General features: G+C 40.4%; 1 protein-coding gene across 5 annotated transcripts in view; it reads right to left on the bottom strand.

Annotated features, from left to right (window-relative positions):
- Positions 1 to 16,122, bottom strand: part of SORCS1 (sortilin related VPS10 domain containing receptor 1) — a 583,838-nt gene that overhangs the window by 22,969 nt on the left and 544,747 nt on the right. For all 5 annotated transcript variants that reach the window (XM_032281559.1, XM_032281558.1, XM_032281560.1 and 2 more), the window contains exons 23-24: positions 14,282 to 14,413; positions 4,894 to 4,993 (exon numbers count right to left, since the gene is read on the bottom strand). In XM_032281559.1, coding sequence (XP_032137450.1) covers positions 4,894 to 4,993; positions 14,282 to 14,413 — 232 coding nt within the window. The remainder of the gene's footprint in view (positions 1 to 4,893; positions 4,994 to 14,281; positions 14,414 to 16,122) is intronic.

Consider the following 16,122-nt stretch of genomic DNA (forward strand, 5'->3'; position numbering starts at 1 on the left):
TAGTAAATTCTTAAAAAGAGACAGTTCTTTCTCCTTGGAGACAAACCAAATTATGCATTTGCTTCTCTCACCAACAACATACTCTGGCTCAAACATTTTTAAAAGAAAGCTGCTGAACATCTGCTGAGCAATTAATGGGATGCAGCAGCATGTTGTAATGGTCCCTGGGAAAGTATTAGCAATCCTGCTTATGAGACATGAAATGTTGCTAACAATGGTTCTTTATTTTTTCCCTTTTTAATTTTTATTTTCCCCTGCCTCCGGGGGGGATGAGAGAAGGGAAATAGAGTCGAGGTGGAAGTTCTGCATCTAATACTCCTCCCTACTGTTTCTCTCTCTCTTTTTTCAGGCTTCCTCCTCCTTTTCTCCCTAGCCACCCAAATATTGTGTTAATTTCAACCTAATAAAATAAACTGTGGTGGTTCATGCCTGTAATCCCAGCACTTTGAGAGGCTGAGGCGGGCAGATCACTTGGGCTCAGGAGTTCAAGACCAGCCTGGGCAACGTGGTAAAACCCCGTCTCTACCAAAAATACAACAAAACTTAGATGGACATGATGGCAAGCATCTGTGGTCCTAGCTACTTGGGAGGCTGAGGAGGGAGGATGGCTTGAACTCAGGGGGCAGAGGTTGCAGTGAGCCAAGATCACGGCACTGCACTCCAGCCTGGGTGACTGGGTAAGACACTATCTCAAAAAAAAAAAAAAAAAAAAGAAAGGAAGAAAAGAAAAGAAACTGTGGCAAGTGTCTCGGCCCACTGATACCCTACCAAAGTGCCAATTTTTCCATGAGTGAAAGCAGAACTCCCTCCACTGTTTTTTGTGTATGTAGGGTCTACCATCCTATGCAAATAGTTCTTTCAATCAGGTAGCTAGAGGTAACTTAGGAGCAATCTCCAACAAGGAAAGGATCCTTCACAAATTTTACTTCCTTATCACAATTGTTGTGCCAATTGACACAATTTGTCTTTTGCATATGAAAATCTATCCCAGAGTGATGCGCACCTGTGGATACTGCCAGTTTTAACACGTTATGATCATCATAGCCAAACTCAATACAGCAAAAGTTTCCAAGACTCAGTTACTCCATTAGATTACCTTCATTTACTTATCAAATTGGAGCTAATTGTCCACATATAAATCTATATCTACTCCAGTTGCTGAGCTAGCCATGACAGAAATTGTAGTAAAGCCAGTTGATCAGGCTTGGACTTGTACAGCCAAAAGACCCTACTATTGAAACTAACAGGAAAGATTTCTACAATGGTTGGAAGTCAAATAATTTTCTCACTATCTCCAAATTGGTGCAGGCTAAGAATGGGCTTTTACTTGGAAATGGATTTTTTTCCCGCTTTGGTGACCTAGTGTTACACATATCTATACTGCAAGGGGTTCTTCAAATCTCAGCATGCATATCTAGGTTCCCATAATATACCTCCCTTTTGCCAGCCCTTTTTCTCAAGAATCTGAGTCCTGCTTTCCAAACTCTTAGTTATAGAATAATCTACAAATATGAATTGGAAACATGTTTCAGTTCTTCCCAACTTTGCATTATTTTTGCCATATGGAGTTTCTACCAGTGGGATTAACCTCTCATGGTTATCAGGAATTGACTTCCCTTCCCACAAGGAGCTATAAATCCAAGGGCCTTTGGATGCCTTTGCTATATTCAGTTTCTCTGGCCAAGCCAACTGGCCAAACCAGTCTCAGCTAATTACCCACTTTTTGATCTCAATATTTCAGCTTCGTGCCAGCTCTAAACCATTTGTCATTGAAGAAAGTGTTCTTAAGTAACATTTAAAATAAGATTTCATTTTTTTAAATACCACTTCTCCCTAAAGTTATGGTAACATATCAATCTTTTAAATTGTTTTAAATTTACACATAACAATTATACATATTTATGGGATACATAGTGATCAGCTCTGGGTAATTAACATATCCATCATCTCAATCATTTATCACTTCTTTGTGGTGGGAACATTCAATATCTTCCAAAATAATCTGAACCATCTTTAGAATGTAATGCAATAATCAGTCAAATAAAAACCAGGCACAGATGGAGAAGAATTATGGAGGAGGAAAAAGAGTGAAATGGGAGTGGCCTCCCGAAATGAAGAATAGGAGAAGTAGGGTTAGCTCCCTGCCTAGCTTGACCTCCAGTAATCTCCTGTTCAACAGAGGGAGGTCTCTGGTAAACCAAAAAGGGACTGTTTTCTGATATACCAAGCCTAAAGATAGTGTTCATTCAAAAACTGGTTATGTTGTAGAAGCAAATTTTGCATCACAAAGGATGGACAAGTTGGCCACATCCCTTCGAACACAGACTTCAGTGTGGAATATCAAGCTTAGTTGTTTTTAATTTCTAAACTCAAAAGGACCAAGTAGTGGATAATGAGGTTCAGGCTAGATGGTCTGATAAGATTAAATAAGTTAGTGAATCTTTTTAAACCAATGTTCAACGGTTACTTTCTACTCAGCTGACAACATTTGTCAGTGGCTTGGCTATTAGGATGACTACAACTCTTGTTTCTGAAATTTGATCATTCTCCCGTACAATGAGTCATATGTGACTCTGCCATATGCTACCCCCGTTCATCAAACACCAACGCTCAACACTCTGGGTAGGAAAAGGCCAGTCAAGATCATCAAATGCCTTGAGATAAGTTGGCAGCCTTATCTTCAGAGAATTTTCACCAGCATACGATTCAGAAAGCGGCTTTTACCAGCAAGAGTAGTTTATGAGGGTAGAGACTCTGTCCCTAGTGCTGACAACATTGCTTGGCCCAGCGTAGGCAGCCAGTCGGTAAGTATCTGTTCAATGGATGTGTGAGGATGACAAGATGCAGAACAGGAAATAAGCCCTACTCCTACTTGCTCTTTGCAGTCATCTTTTTCAAGGGACACTCTGAACCAATCACACTTCTGTTCTAAGGTCTCAATGGCTTCCCAGACCTTTGATGGCTTACTCACTAAAGTAAGTACAAATGGCTCACCCTGGCATATTTTTACCCTCCACGCCTCCATACCTCATGCTGAGGAACAGTGACTATTAAATATTTATTTCTTTAAAATAGTGGAATTGAAAAAAACAACAAGAACAATAAAATCTTATATGCAATCCAATAAAGAAAAAAGATAAAATCCAAGAGGGGGAGAGGTCAATGGCCAGCCTGCTTGGCCTTCTGCTCGACCCAGCAGTGCCTCGTGAAATCTCGAGGAAACCAGAGAATGGTGCTGGTAATAGCTACTTTTTGTCCTCACTTGTTCAGCATCCTCAAAGCCCTTTAGGCTTTCTTTCCTTGGTGCTTTGGTGTTTAGAATGACCTCTTGCATTTATTCCTGTCCATCCTTTAAGGTTCTTCCTCAAAACCTCCTACTCCACAAAACAATCCTGTATCATTTTGACAGGATATAATTCATCTCTGCTTTAAATTTTCTATACAACTTTAGGTGATAACAAGAGTAAAAATAAATATTACAGCTATGTTCCAGACACTATCCTAAGTGCACTACCTGATTAACTTAACCTTCACACAATCCCACAGGCATCGATGCTATTACCATCTCTGAGACACACAGAAGTGAAATCTCTTTCCCAGGATTACGTAGTGAGTAACAAAGCCAAGATTGAAACCAATGCTCTGACTGGAAAAACAAAATCCAAGTGCTTAAAAATGACACATAGCCTCTCTCTATAAGAATTTATGCAGTTTACTCACTGACTGTCCCCCACTGCCTACTCCTCCCACCCCACAGTACCAATGCCATTGTGACATCAAACTTCCCCACACCACAACCAGGTTATAAGTTTTGTGAAGACAAAGACCATCTCCCACTGGTGTTTTTACTCCACAGAGCACCAGCATGGTACCCTGCAAAAATAAGTACTCAATAAATACTTTATGTTACATCACAACAATATATATTTCTAAATGTTTCTGTTATAATTGAAAACTGTTCTAAGTTACTTGTGTTATCATCTATTCTAAGTAACTTGTGTTTTCATTGAAAACTCTCCATAAGCTTAGACGGAGGATCCCCCATCCTTACCACCGCCTTTTACAGGTGAAGAGATGGAAGCTCAATGACATTAAGTAAATCGTAAGATCATGACCAATTCCAGGTTCAGTTCCTGGGTATGGCCCTGTACCACTCCTAAGTTCCTGCTATTTCTACTGCACTAGATTATCCAGAAACTTAAAGAAAGCAAATATTTTTGTAACATGAATATACTGAAAATAAAGCTTTGCAGAAAGCCCCCACAACAAAATGTATTTGTATGGTTAATGTTATTTTCAAGATTGCTGAGATAAATGAAGTGTGCTTTCATGCAAGATGTATCTATATGGTTCACTGACAGTTTTTGCCAGAGACTAAGTAGAAAGTGTCACCTTTTTTTTTTTTTTTTTTTTTTTGAGACAGAGTTTCACTGGGTCACCCAAGTTGCAATGCAGTGGTGCGATCTTAACTCACTGCAACCTCTGCCTTCTGGGTTCAAGTGATTCTTTTGCCTCAGCCACCTAAGTAGCTGAGACTACAGGCATGTAACACCATGCCCAGCTAATTTTTGTACTTTTAGAAGAGACAGGGTTTCACCATGTTGGTCAGGCTGGTCTCGAACTCCTGACCTCAAGTCATCCACCCTCCTTGGTCTCCCAAAGTGCTGGGATTACAAGGGTGAGCCACCAGGCCTGGCCAAAAGTGTCACCTTTTTCTGTTGTCTAATTGATCCTCCATTAAGGCAGAAACACCAAGGAAGGGAACCTTCAAGATCTGATGACTGATTTCTGATTAGCATTGTTACCATCTAGCCTTTTTATGAGGAAGAAAGCACAGACTGGGATTCCCTTTACCAGGGCCACCAGCCAGAACCCAGGGACATGGACACTGACCTGCTGTTAAGTGAGCAGCATGGACCAGGACTTGGACCCCTGGCTTCAGCTCGAAGTGTACTGAGTTTTGGTTGAGCTTGTGGATCAGCAGTTCTGATATCTGAAAAAAGAAGTATAGTTAGTGCCACCGAAAGTGTCATACTGATTACAAACAAATATGCTTAGAAATATTTGCTATATTCACCAAGGCATCACAATTATTATATCTGCAAGTTATATAAATAAAGTTTATATGACTTTGATTTTTTAAATTCCAGAATATGCAGATACAATTATTTTTAGCATGACCTGTTTTTACATGCTAATTGCTACAAAATAGGAGAAACTATTAATGAACGAAAACAATTATACTCTTAAAAAATTATTCTGTATGATCTTAGAAAACTTACACCTAGTCTTTTGAGAGAAAATTTGTTATGCATAAGGACTTAAAAGAAGTAGATATATACAATTTACACATTCTAAGATTCAGATAAATTTATTTTACTTCCATTCTCTTTCCCAAATCATGTGATTTTCACAAAACACTTTATGAATATTTATTTTATGGTAAATATAGTTCTGCTAATTCAGAATTGCAGCAAAGTACAGCCATAACATAAGCAACAAATTGGCTAACCTTTATTTCATGCTTGTAAATATTATCTAAACTGCTTCTGAAGCTGACACATGTGTACTGGGCAGACCGATGGAATTCTCGACTATGAAATATTTAACCCCAAGCATGGGACAAATAACTTCATTTGGATAGAAATAGTATAAGGTAAGGTTTTATTGATGAGGTAACACTGTTATTTTGTTTAGATTAGAAAACTTAGATCCATTTGCTGTTTATTTTATAATTTCAAGGAATTTCTGAAAAGCTACAGGGATAATCATACTGCGATTATTTTTATCTGGTCTGCTAGCCCTATTTTTTAATATTCAAATCGTCAATTTAATATTTTACTTAACATGTTATGTTAGTCTAATTAGATGCTTTCTGACCATCATTCTGCTAATTAAGTTCTTAACTTTTTTTCCTTTTCTATTTGTTGAGTTTTACTTACTCCAGTGAGTTGCCAAAATGACAACTTTAATCCCTTTACTTGCTAAGTAGGTCCTGATGGCTTAGTTTGGAAGCAGAAAGTCACCTGCAGAAGCCCCTGATTGGCAGCAGAACTGAACTGCCCCACATATAAACTTCTCTCCTGAACAACAGGAACAGAGGATGACCGTCACTGCCCAGTCATTGAGCACCTGGGATCCAGTGCAAGCCCAGCCTTTCAAATGCTGTCATTTAGCAAACAACGCAGAAAAACAAGATGGTAATAAAACTATGTTGAAAACAAAACCGACTTTATTCTGTATATTAGGCTACTTCCTTTGTTGGGGGCTGGGAATCATGCAGAACGATCCAGGTTTACAGAAGTGGATTTCTGGTCAGGTGCGGTGGCTCACTTTGGGAGGCTGAGGCAGGTGGATCACTTGAGTTCAGGAGTTTGAGACCAGTGTGGGAAACATGGTGAAACCCCGTCTCTACTACAAATATAAAAATTAGCCGGGAATGGTGGTGCACACCTGTACTTCCAGTTACTCAGGAGGCGGAGGCAGGAGAATTGCTTGAACCCAGGAGGCAAATGCTGCAGTGAGCCGAGATCATGCCACTGCACTCAAGACTGGGTTTTACTCAACAGAGTAAAACTCTGTCTCAAAAAACAAACAAACAAACAAAAAAACAAAAAGCACACACACGCACACACACACAGAAATGGAAAAGTGTATTTCTAACCCAGACTGCACAGAATAGTTTTCCTCTGTGTTTTTATCTTCTGTTTATTTTTATTTTCATTTTTGTGTGTTCTTACCTTTTAATTGGCAGAATCTTTATAGGAATTAGACAGTGGAATTTTTTAGAAAGGTCTATCACAAAAGTTTTAGCTATGAAATAGACACACGTACATGCACACAGACAGATACAGAATTGCAGGAAAAATATTTTTTATTTAAATATGGAAAACTTGTCAAAAGTAATTAAGGAATTTGCCTGTTTTGCCAAATCTATCACATGGACTAAAGGGAACTATATGTATTTGTGGGAGAAAGACTCTCCACCTTCAACCAGGTGAAGCATTATTTATTTCTTATTACTGAGAATGTTTTCTCTTCAAGTGTGAGATATATGGAGCTAAACCAGAAAATGTAGTTCATCAAAATAACGTTTCTAATTTATAATCTTCAGGAGAGACCCTTGCAAGAATAATTAACTACTTGGATTTGTTTCAGTTTGTAACATTGTTTCATTGGCTCTATCTGTATCACTTACAAAATTTTAAGAAGGAAATTTAAATTTAAAAATTATCTGGTAACAGAAAGTATGTTTCATATATTTAACTTGCATCAAAGGACATACAACAATGAACACACACTTGGTGGGAAAAATATGCATAAGAAACAAAACTAAATGAAATTTACACTGCATACAAGAATAATCTCAATTAGAATCATGTACTTTTCTACTGAAATAAATGAGTATGAAACTGTTGACAGATTTTGACAATATTTTAAATGTTTTCACAATACTTGTAGAAGTGTTTATCCTGTATTTTTTCAAAAGATTACAAGTTGTTACTTATATTCTAACGTATATTACACATGCTGTGAAGATTATTTTGGTAAAGTTGATTATTTCTTACTATCTTTTCTAGTACAGCACATCTTAGGTGGTAGTGTTGGCATCTTCCTGGAAAGGATCATGGAGTTTAAGGGAAATACCTAATACTTATTCAGTTAATATTTGAAGAGTTGAGACTAGACTTTAGCTTGCTTGACTCCTAATCCTAGGGTATCTCCGTTAAAAATATTTTCCTTGAAAAAGCTGACAAAGGGAGAGACAGCAGGAGATAGCTGGAGAGAAGTCGAGCAGAGTAGGTTTACAAGATGAGAAAATACAGCATTTTTATTAATTATGCTGCCATTTCTCATTCATCTGTGAAACACCCAAGTTAAAACATCAGCCCCAGTGATCAATACGGGCTACAAGAGTAGCCATTTCTTAACACCATCCTCAGAGGGCCACATTCTGTTCACCAGTTACGTAATTGGTAATACCCGGGAGAGTCTTCAGCTATGGAAAGGAGCAGAACAAACTGCTTTCTACTGAAAGGTACAGCAACAGCCTAAATGAGAAGAGCAAACACTTGCCTGATACTCAAGTGAAATACTGTGTGATTTCTAGGAGAGAGACTGAACCTGTTAAGGCAAATTGAATTTATTTCCTTTTTCTGTCTGGTGAAAAGCATGTTGGCTTAACAAATTTCATTTATCCTGTATACAGTCATCCCTCTTCTGCTGCTTTCCAGCACAGTCCATTTTCTATTCCACATCAGCTAAACATTCACGACAAAGAAACAACACATTATTCTTGGTATCTGCCTATGTTGTGGAATATGCCTATTATTCAAATGCAACAAGCTACATTTCATTTAAACTACCACTTAAAAGGACAGTGGAGATGCAATTCGAATTTTAGGAAAGCTATTGTCAAAAGGATGTCTTGCAAGGGACCTCCTACAGGGAAAACACCAATGTTCCTCATTGTCTTGTTCACAAAAGATGAAGATTGAATGCAGCACTCAGAATCAACTACATGTGGCTGTGGTTAGGGCCTTTAATTAAGAAAGGCCATTTTTTTTTTTTTTTTAAAGACAGAGTTTCACCATGTTGGCCAGGCTGGTTTTGAACTCCTGACCTCAGGTGATCCGCCTGCCTCGGCCTCCCAAAGTGCTGAGATTACAGGCGTGAGCCACCAAGCCCGGCCTAAGAAAGGCCATTTTTTTGCTCACACGTCATATCCATTGCAGCTATGCAGTGCTGTTGGGCTCACTGTGGTCACACGGGGACATTGGCTGGTGGAGTGGCCATCTCAAACATTTCCATTTGCTACATATAGCAGAAGAGGGAAAAAGAGCTAGAAAAATTCTACAATGTGCATCTGAATACTTTAGCTTGGAATTGGCACATATCACTTCTGCTCCCAAAGTCCTGAGGCTCTGCCCCAACAGAAGAGACTCATGGCTACAGCCCCATCATGTACCCTGAAAGCAGCGGGCTAGAAATATTTAGTCACACAGTGATAGTTACCACACAAAGAACACATTTAACACCCAAACAATCTCTAATGGAACCAAGAGGGGGAAACACTGTTGGACAATCAGAATGAAAGTGGCAATTATTGAAACATGAAAAAAGAAGTTTTAAGGACAGTAGTTTATCAATTCATAGAATACGTAGCCCAAAGAAGTGGTACAAGATAAACATACAGATTCAAATGGGCTTAGGCAAATTTATTAATTGCAAAGCTATGCTGGGCCAAAATACTAGTATTTATTCTGAAGGTGGTAGGATGAATGCAAATCTTAATGAACATAAGAGCATTCTGGTGCCATGTTTAGAGAGAGAGTTGCCTGGGATGATCTGGGAGCAGATTCAGTTGGTCCATCCTGTTACTGTCACACTATTAAAATCTCTTCAAGTAGCAGTTGAGGAATATTCCTTTAGGGTTAAACAGAGAAAGATCTTTCCCAGTTCATGCAATACAATTTTTGCACTGAATGGCAGGGAAGCAATGGAGCCAAATACTAAGTTTTAATTAACACTAGCTCACTCAATCTCATTCCTTCATAGCATGCACACACACACACAGCCACACACAAATTTAGCCTGATTAAGTGCCTAAGGGGTCTCGTGAATGATGGTGCATGAAGAAACAAATCAGCCATACACATGTGTTTCCTTTGCATTCCCCATCATCCACTTTAAGCTCTTCTCTATCTCCTCTGTCCTGCCACAGTGGTTCTGGTCCACCTCTTACCTGCTCCTCTTTTGGTTATACTACCTCAGTGACTGTCCTTGTAAACTCCAGAGTATAATTCAATTTCCCATGCTAAGAAGATCTGGACTGATAAGCAAAATATGTGGATATACAGAAAACGGAGAGTATTAATTCCATTTCATAATAAATGTCTAATTTCTTAAAATGTTGTCACCCTGCTCCATGTTCAGATCTGCCTTTCCTTCCTTCCTTGGTTCAGGCTCTGCATCTGCCAACCATGCAGAGTAATAAAAACAGCCAGGGAGGAAACATTTATATATTTATATTAATATATATATTTGTGGTTGACATCTTTTCCACATCTTTTTGGTTTTGTTTTGGTGTTCTAATGTCCTTTAAGGATTCTGAAAGACAACACACATAGGCTCCTTATCTCCTCAGCACAGCATCACAAGTAATTGCAATAGAACATGGTGGTTCTTCCCTCCCTCCAGGAGAGCCAGAAACAAATTTTCTCACCCGTGAGGACTCCGAGGAAAGCAAGGGAGTGGGATGCTTGAGGGGCAAGGCTGGCTCCACATCTGAACAGCTGGCCTCAGGACAGCAGCATGCGCTACCCTTGATGAGGCCAGCTCAGGGCAAGAGAGCCTTTTTTCATTCACCAGCGATCCTCAGTAAAGACTGGTGGAAACCTCCCAGACAGAGGTCACTTGATTAACCCAGCCTGCCTCATCCTGGTAACAGGGTCAAGTACTTCTCATTGTGAAGAATTTTCAATTGATTTTACAGACAAGATAACTTGATTCAAGACAGCATCCCTGTGCCCCAGGAAGGCTTTCAGAGGAAGCTAAGGAAGGAGGGCTGAGAGTCCTTTGCTGGGGCCCTGCTCTCCCATTCTTTAAGGCACATCTGCCTAGAATCCCAGTTCTTTCACTGCGGGAGTATCTGTACTGCATCTTTACAAGAAAGGGGCCAAGGCATGAAATGTGGGGATAAGGACGGCCCTTCTAAAGTCTCAGCTGAGATTTAGAGAGCAGCCTTCAAAGGAGGGGGCTCATTTCCATTGTTTGATTTTGCTTTGCCTTTGTCTTAAATGTCTGTATAATTTATGACAACAGACATCAGTTGCTTTTGCCTCCCAGCATTCCTTCTCCCTTCTCCACATTGTTCTTTGAGGAATCCATGTCCTTGTCTAGTCTTGGTCCCTTTGGTTCAGGGAGGGCATAAAATATCTGAGTTGTCACTGACAGCTCACTATCCCCGTGACTTCAGGGACTGGCTAAGAGATGCCCACTTTACACACAGGTCAGACCAGTGAAAACTGTGAACCTGCAGTTCTTGCTGTTGCAATCAAATGAAGGTACTGTCTCTGGATAGGGTTGATACACTGGCTAAACAGTAGGTGGGGATGCTGGTGGCCATCTTTGCTTTCCTATGTGTTGGCTGCATTCTCAGGCCAACTTCCCATATGGTAGCCAGGAAAATCGATGGAGAGATGGGAAGACAGGAAAGTAATTTGGTGACACTTTTGAGTGGTTCTGAATTTATCTATGCCTCAACTGTGTCTCTGGACTTCTCAATTTAATGAATTCAGAAACTCACTTTTTTCCCCTTGAAGTTAAGTGACTGAGTCAGAGCAAAGAATTAAAGGAACCCTCCTGGACTGAAAACTATGGGTCTCCAGGAGACGCCCCTGTCTCACAGAGTCTAGACGTGTGCCTTGGTTTAATAAGTTGATTTCATGAGCATTTTTTCATCAGGGTAATAATGTTCTCCACAACTAAGACACTAATTTCTGATGTGCTCTGTTTGGCATTTGTAAAGTCACTGTGTCTACTTTGGTTTGAGTCCTGGAATAGGCTGATACACTAGCAATTTCCTTAAACAAATTTACAGTCTCTAGCTTGGTACTTTACTTTCTTTTCATGCTATAAATCTGCATAACTTGCATGAGCTCATGCCATTCATGCACATTCTTTCCTTATTGTCCTTGTTTTTTTCCATTTTGTGTAATTACATTCATTAATCTTTTTTCCCTTACTCCCACCATCCTCTCTTCAAATACATGCCCTCGGCTATCCCAGTCTATTTAATAGGCCTAAACTTTTTTTTTTTTTTTTTCATTTTCCACATCTCTTCTTTCCATACAATAAGCATGAATGTAACCATTATCTGTATACCATCAGTGAGCATTCACTCAAGGCCAAGTACTTTGCTGTATCATTTCTTTAATCCTCTCCAAAACCCCACGAGATAGGTGTGGACTTTGGCTCAATTATTCAACTTTTCTTGTCCTCGCTTTCCTAACCTATAAAATGGAAATAATAAATATCAGAGGGGAAATCAGAAACTGGTAGATATTTATGTAAGCCTGTTTTCTTTCTAACCAGACAGACAGATGCCTCTACATGTGTGCCAATTCTAAGTCACACACCTTCAAGCAAGCTAGTTGGTTCCAGATCTCTGATGACGTGGTTCACCAATGACTGATATGGGCTGCCTCAAGGGCCATACTCAGCTCTCTGAGAATGCCTTTGCAGGAAACACCCAGAAGAGACAGAGAATGAAGGGAAACAAGAAGTCTAGAGAAAGCAGATAGTCAAAGCAAGACACAGCCATACATAAGGATAAGAAGTTTCACAGAACGGACCCCTCTTTCTTTCCAGCTTTCCCCTCCTAGAATGATGCAGATAATACAACACTTTTAGAAGAAAAAATGGAAAGTGTGAGAAATAAAAGTGCATAGATGATGTAGTAACTGGGAATAAAGGTGACTCTATTTCTGTACCCTCTTCCATACTTGAAAATATTACAATCTGGATTTCATGAAAAACCAGTAAGATTTAGAGGAGGTACAACTGCAAATGTTTGTATATAAAGGCCTTGGATAGGGATCTGGTTCCCTCTAGGTTCTCGGCAGTGCTGTGATAAGAAATAATCTATTCTTTCTCCCACCAAAGTGCAGTGCAGATAATAATTTGTAGAGTATGATGGGGAGCTGAGGTGTGGAGTAAGGTTAGATGCAAATCTGAGGGGTCACCTGCTGCCCACCCTTCAGCTCCACTTCACTGGCAAATGGGGTTCAACAGGGCTTTCCATGAGAGCTCTGCTCTTCATTACTTGCAAACAGAGAAAATTATAGAGGTGAGCCTTCTGCAAGTGAGAAATTGGCAGCTGAAAAGAGGGTTTATGCTAGAAGGTGGGCCATGTCATAATTTGGGGTTGTTGTTAATAAGACTATTAGAGAAGATTATCAAGTCATCCTGGTAGACTAGAGATCATGGAGCTAGATTATGGGCTTATTCAAAGTAAACAGAAAATCTCCAAGTACTGGAAGGGAAACAGCCAATATTTACTTACTGGCTGAGAGAAATCTTACTTTTAATCTATTTACCTGGAAAAACTGAGCAATTGAAATCATTTGGTTTCTAAAAGGGCAACTAGACCAAGACTGATCATTTTAACTGAATGAATGAAGAAGAATAACAACAACATAATAATCCCCACTACAGAGATGGGATAATTTTTTTAAAGTTAAAAGGAGGAAAGGGAATAAAAAAGAAGACTAAATGGGGCAGGAGAAAAAGAGAAACACACATAGAGATACACACACACACACACACACACACACACACACACAGACACACTCTCTCTCTCTCTCTCTCTCTCGTGCACACATGCGCGCGAATGTTCCAGAAGCAAGTGCAGATGAGAAGGAAGTGAACCCCACATGGGCAGTAGAGGTGCTCTGGAGCCAGTGTTACTCATTACAAACACAAATTAGATCATAACAGGATGAGTTATTTGTATAAAAGGTGCACCTTTAAAAACATATGCATATCATGTCATTTGATTCTCATGGCACTCTTATAACAAGAAAGATATTGTTCAGCAAGTTGTTTTTTTTTCCCATTTGATATCATGGACAATTTTTTTGTGTCAGCATACAGAGATTAATTGAATTCATTGTAAACTCCCTACAGTATGCCACACTGTAAATAATTTAGCCATTCCCTGTGATATGGTTTGGTTATGTTCCCACCCAAATCTCATCTTGAACTGTAACTCCCATAATCCCCACTCGTCATGGGAAGGACCCAGTGGGAGGTAATGGAATCATGGGGACAGTTACCTCCATGTTGTTCTCGTGATAGTGCATGAGTTCTCACGAGATCTGATGGATTTACAAGGGGCTTATTCCGCTTCACTCTACACTTCTCCTTACTGCCACCATGTGATGAAGGACGTGTTTGCTTCCCCTTCCACCATGATTGTAAGTTTCCTGAGGCCTCCCCAGCCATGCTGAGCTGTAAGCCAATTAAACCTCTTTCCTTTACAAGTTACCCAGTCTTGGGTATGTCTTTATTAGCAGTGTGAGAACAGACTGAGACACCTACCATGAATGCTCTTGCATGTGTTTTTGGTGAAGCTGTAGTTAGGATCACCAGTTTATGGGTGAGAAATGGAGGCTCAGAAAGTTGAAGACTCCACAAACGGTTTGGTGCCCTCGCTCAGACTAGCAGTGGTGTAGCTTTGACTGCAGAGAGAAGCTGAAAACATCTCCTGAGGACTCACCTGCTCCAAGTTGTCAGCTGACCTTTTGTTTTCTCCCGCTGGATCCTGGTAGGGCAGGACAAAGAGTTCAGCAGTTGTGGGTAAGCCGGGGAGCACCGCCACCAGGATGTGCTGGCCTGGAATCCCTGTGGCCTGAAGGACAGACACAGGGGCTCACATAAGTGCTGCAGAGAAGAACACTGAAAAGGGACCAAGTATTTGGTGGGGGCATCAGGGGTAGGCAGAAGACACAGAAGGGGCTGGAAAGCAGAGGTCTGGTGTGAGAGGCAGTGCTGGGCTATAGGTGCAGGCTCCAGAGTCAGGTTGTCTGCAATTCAACACCATGAGACCTTAAGCTCATTGCTTTTGTTCTTTATGCCTACATTCGTTTAAATAGTAAACAGGACAGTCACAGTACGTGCCTTGTTCATGGGAGATTTTGAGGATTCAATGAGTTACACATGAAGCATTTACAGTAGATCCTGGGGATTCAAATGTTAGCTCTTCTTCCTAGAGGGCATCTCCAAGTGGGAACCATGCCAGTGAGGAAGCCCTTCACTTTACCTTCTGCCCCTCATGCCTTAGCCCTTTCTAACCTAGCTCTTCCTTCATCATCCCTCTGGAGTTACTCTTTAAACGGACCCATCACATCCTAACCACCTAACCTAATAGGACATCCCCATATCATAACCCTTAGGAGGCCCCTGTTGACATCTCTGCAGCATCAGACCTCATGACCAGCCCTGTTTCCTGAAGCACTCTGAGCCTTCCACTTGGCCACACTGACTCTTCTGCTAAAATCACAGATGTCACTCAGGACTTCCTGTTTATCCCAGCTCACTCTCCTCTCTCTTGAGCTTCTACCCAGGGTTTCTCCTGAATCCTCTCTCCAGATGCTTCTAGAATCAATAGCTATAATCCCAGCTTCTCTCTCCAACAGTCCAATTCAGATCACATTCTCTTGTCCAAAACGCTTGCAAGAATTCCCATTGCTAACAGGATTAAGGACATATTCAAGCTCTTCTCCAATATGGTCCCATGCTTCCTTTCCAAACTAATTACCCACAACGCTTATGCTTTTGCCAAATGGGATGATATACAATTTCTTAATATTTCAGCCTGTTCCCGCAAATGTTTCTGTGCCCACCAGAATGTCTTTTCCCTGCTTTTGCTACTTAAAGCTTATTTATTTTATTATTTCCCAATTAGGTGATTATTTGTTTTTGAACTCCACTGTGTTGCTTTTTTTTTTTGAAGATATAAGAAATTCCAGGTATTAGGTCCTCATCGAATGTTCTAAGTTACTTAGCACAATGCCAGGTACTTCCCAGATGCATTATGCTAAGCAATTTATATTATTTTCTGTGACCCCCAACAACGTTACTATTATAAGTAACTTACAGTATTATTTTATGCAACTTCCAACAACAACCCTTTGAGGTAAATATGATTATACCTCACTTTGCAGTGAGGACATAGCACAGGCTGGGGTCCTCAGAAAGTTGACTCTGAGTTTAGAAGGCAGGATGTTTATTAAGAAGCACTCTTGGGAACAACACCTATGAGAGCAAAGGGAAGGAAACAAACATGGTCAAGGGAAAAAGCTGAGCTACCATGTAGGCCCATGACAGCAATCAAGTGACCCCAGAGGGAGAAAGAATGGCCCTGCAGAGTTGTCTTACTTTGGGCTGAGATGGTCAGGACTTTACATACCTGCACCAGTGTGTTATCAGACAGGAGCCACCCTAAAAAGTGACATGACCTGGAACCAGGCTGGTGAAGACTCTGCCCATAGCCTTCCCAGAAAAGACAGCAAGTGTCTGCCTGAACAGAGCCCTGGGCGGTACATCTCAATTTCCACT

Source organism: Sapajus apella, unplaced genomic scaffold (assembly GCF_009761245.1).
Source record: "Sapajus apella isolate SASKATOON/1434 unplaced genomic scaffold, GSC_monkey_1.0 scaffold13, whole genome shotgun sequence".
In the NCBI taxonomy this organism is placed as follows: Eukaryota; Metazoa; Chordata; class Mammalia; order Primates; family Cebidae; genus Sapajus; species Sapajus apella.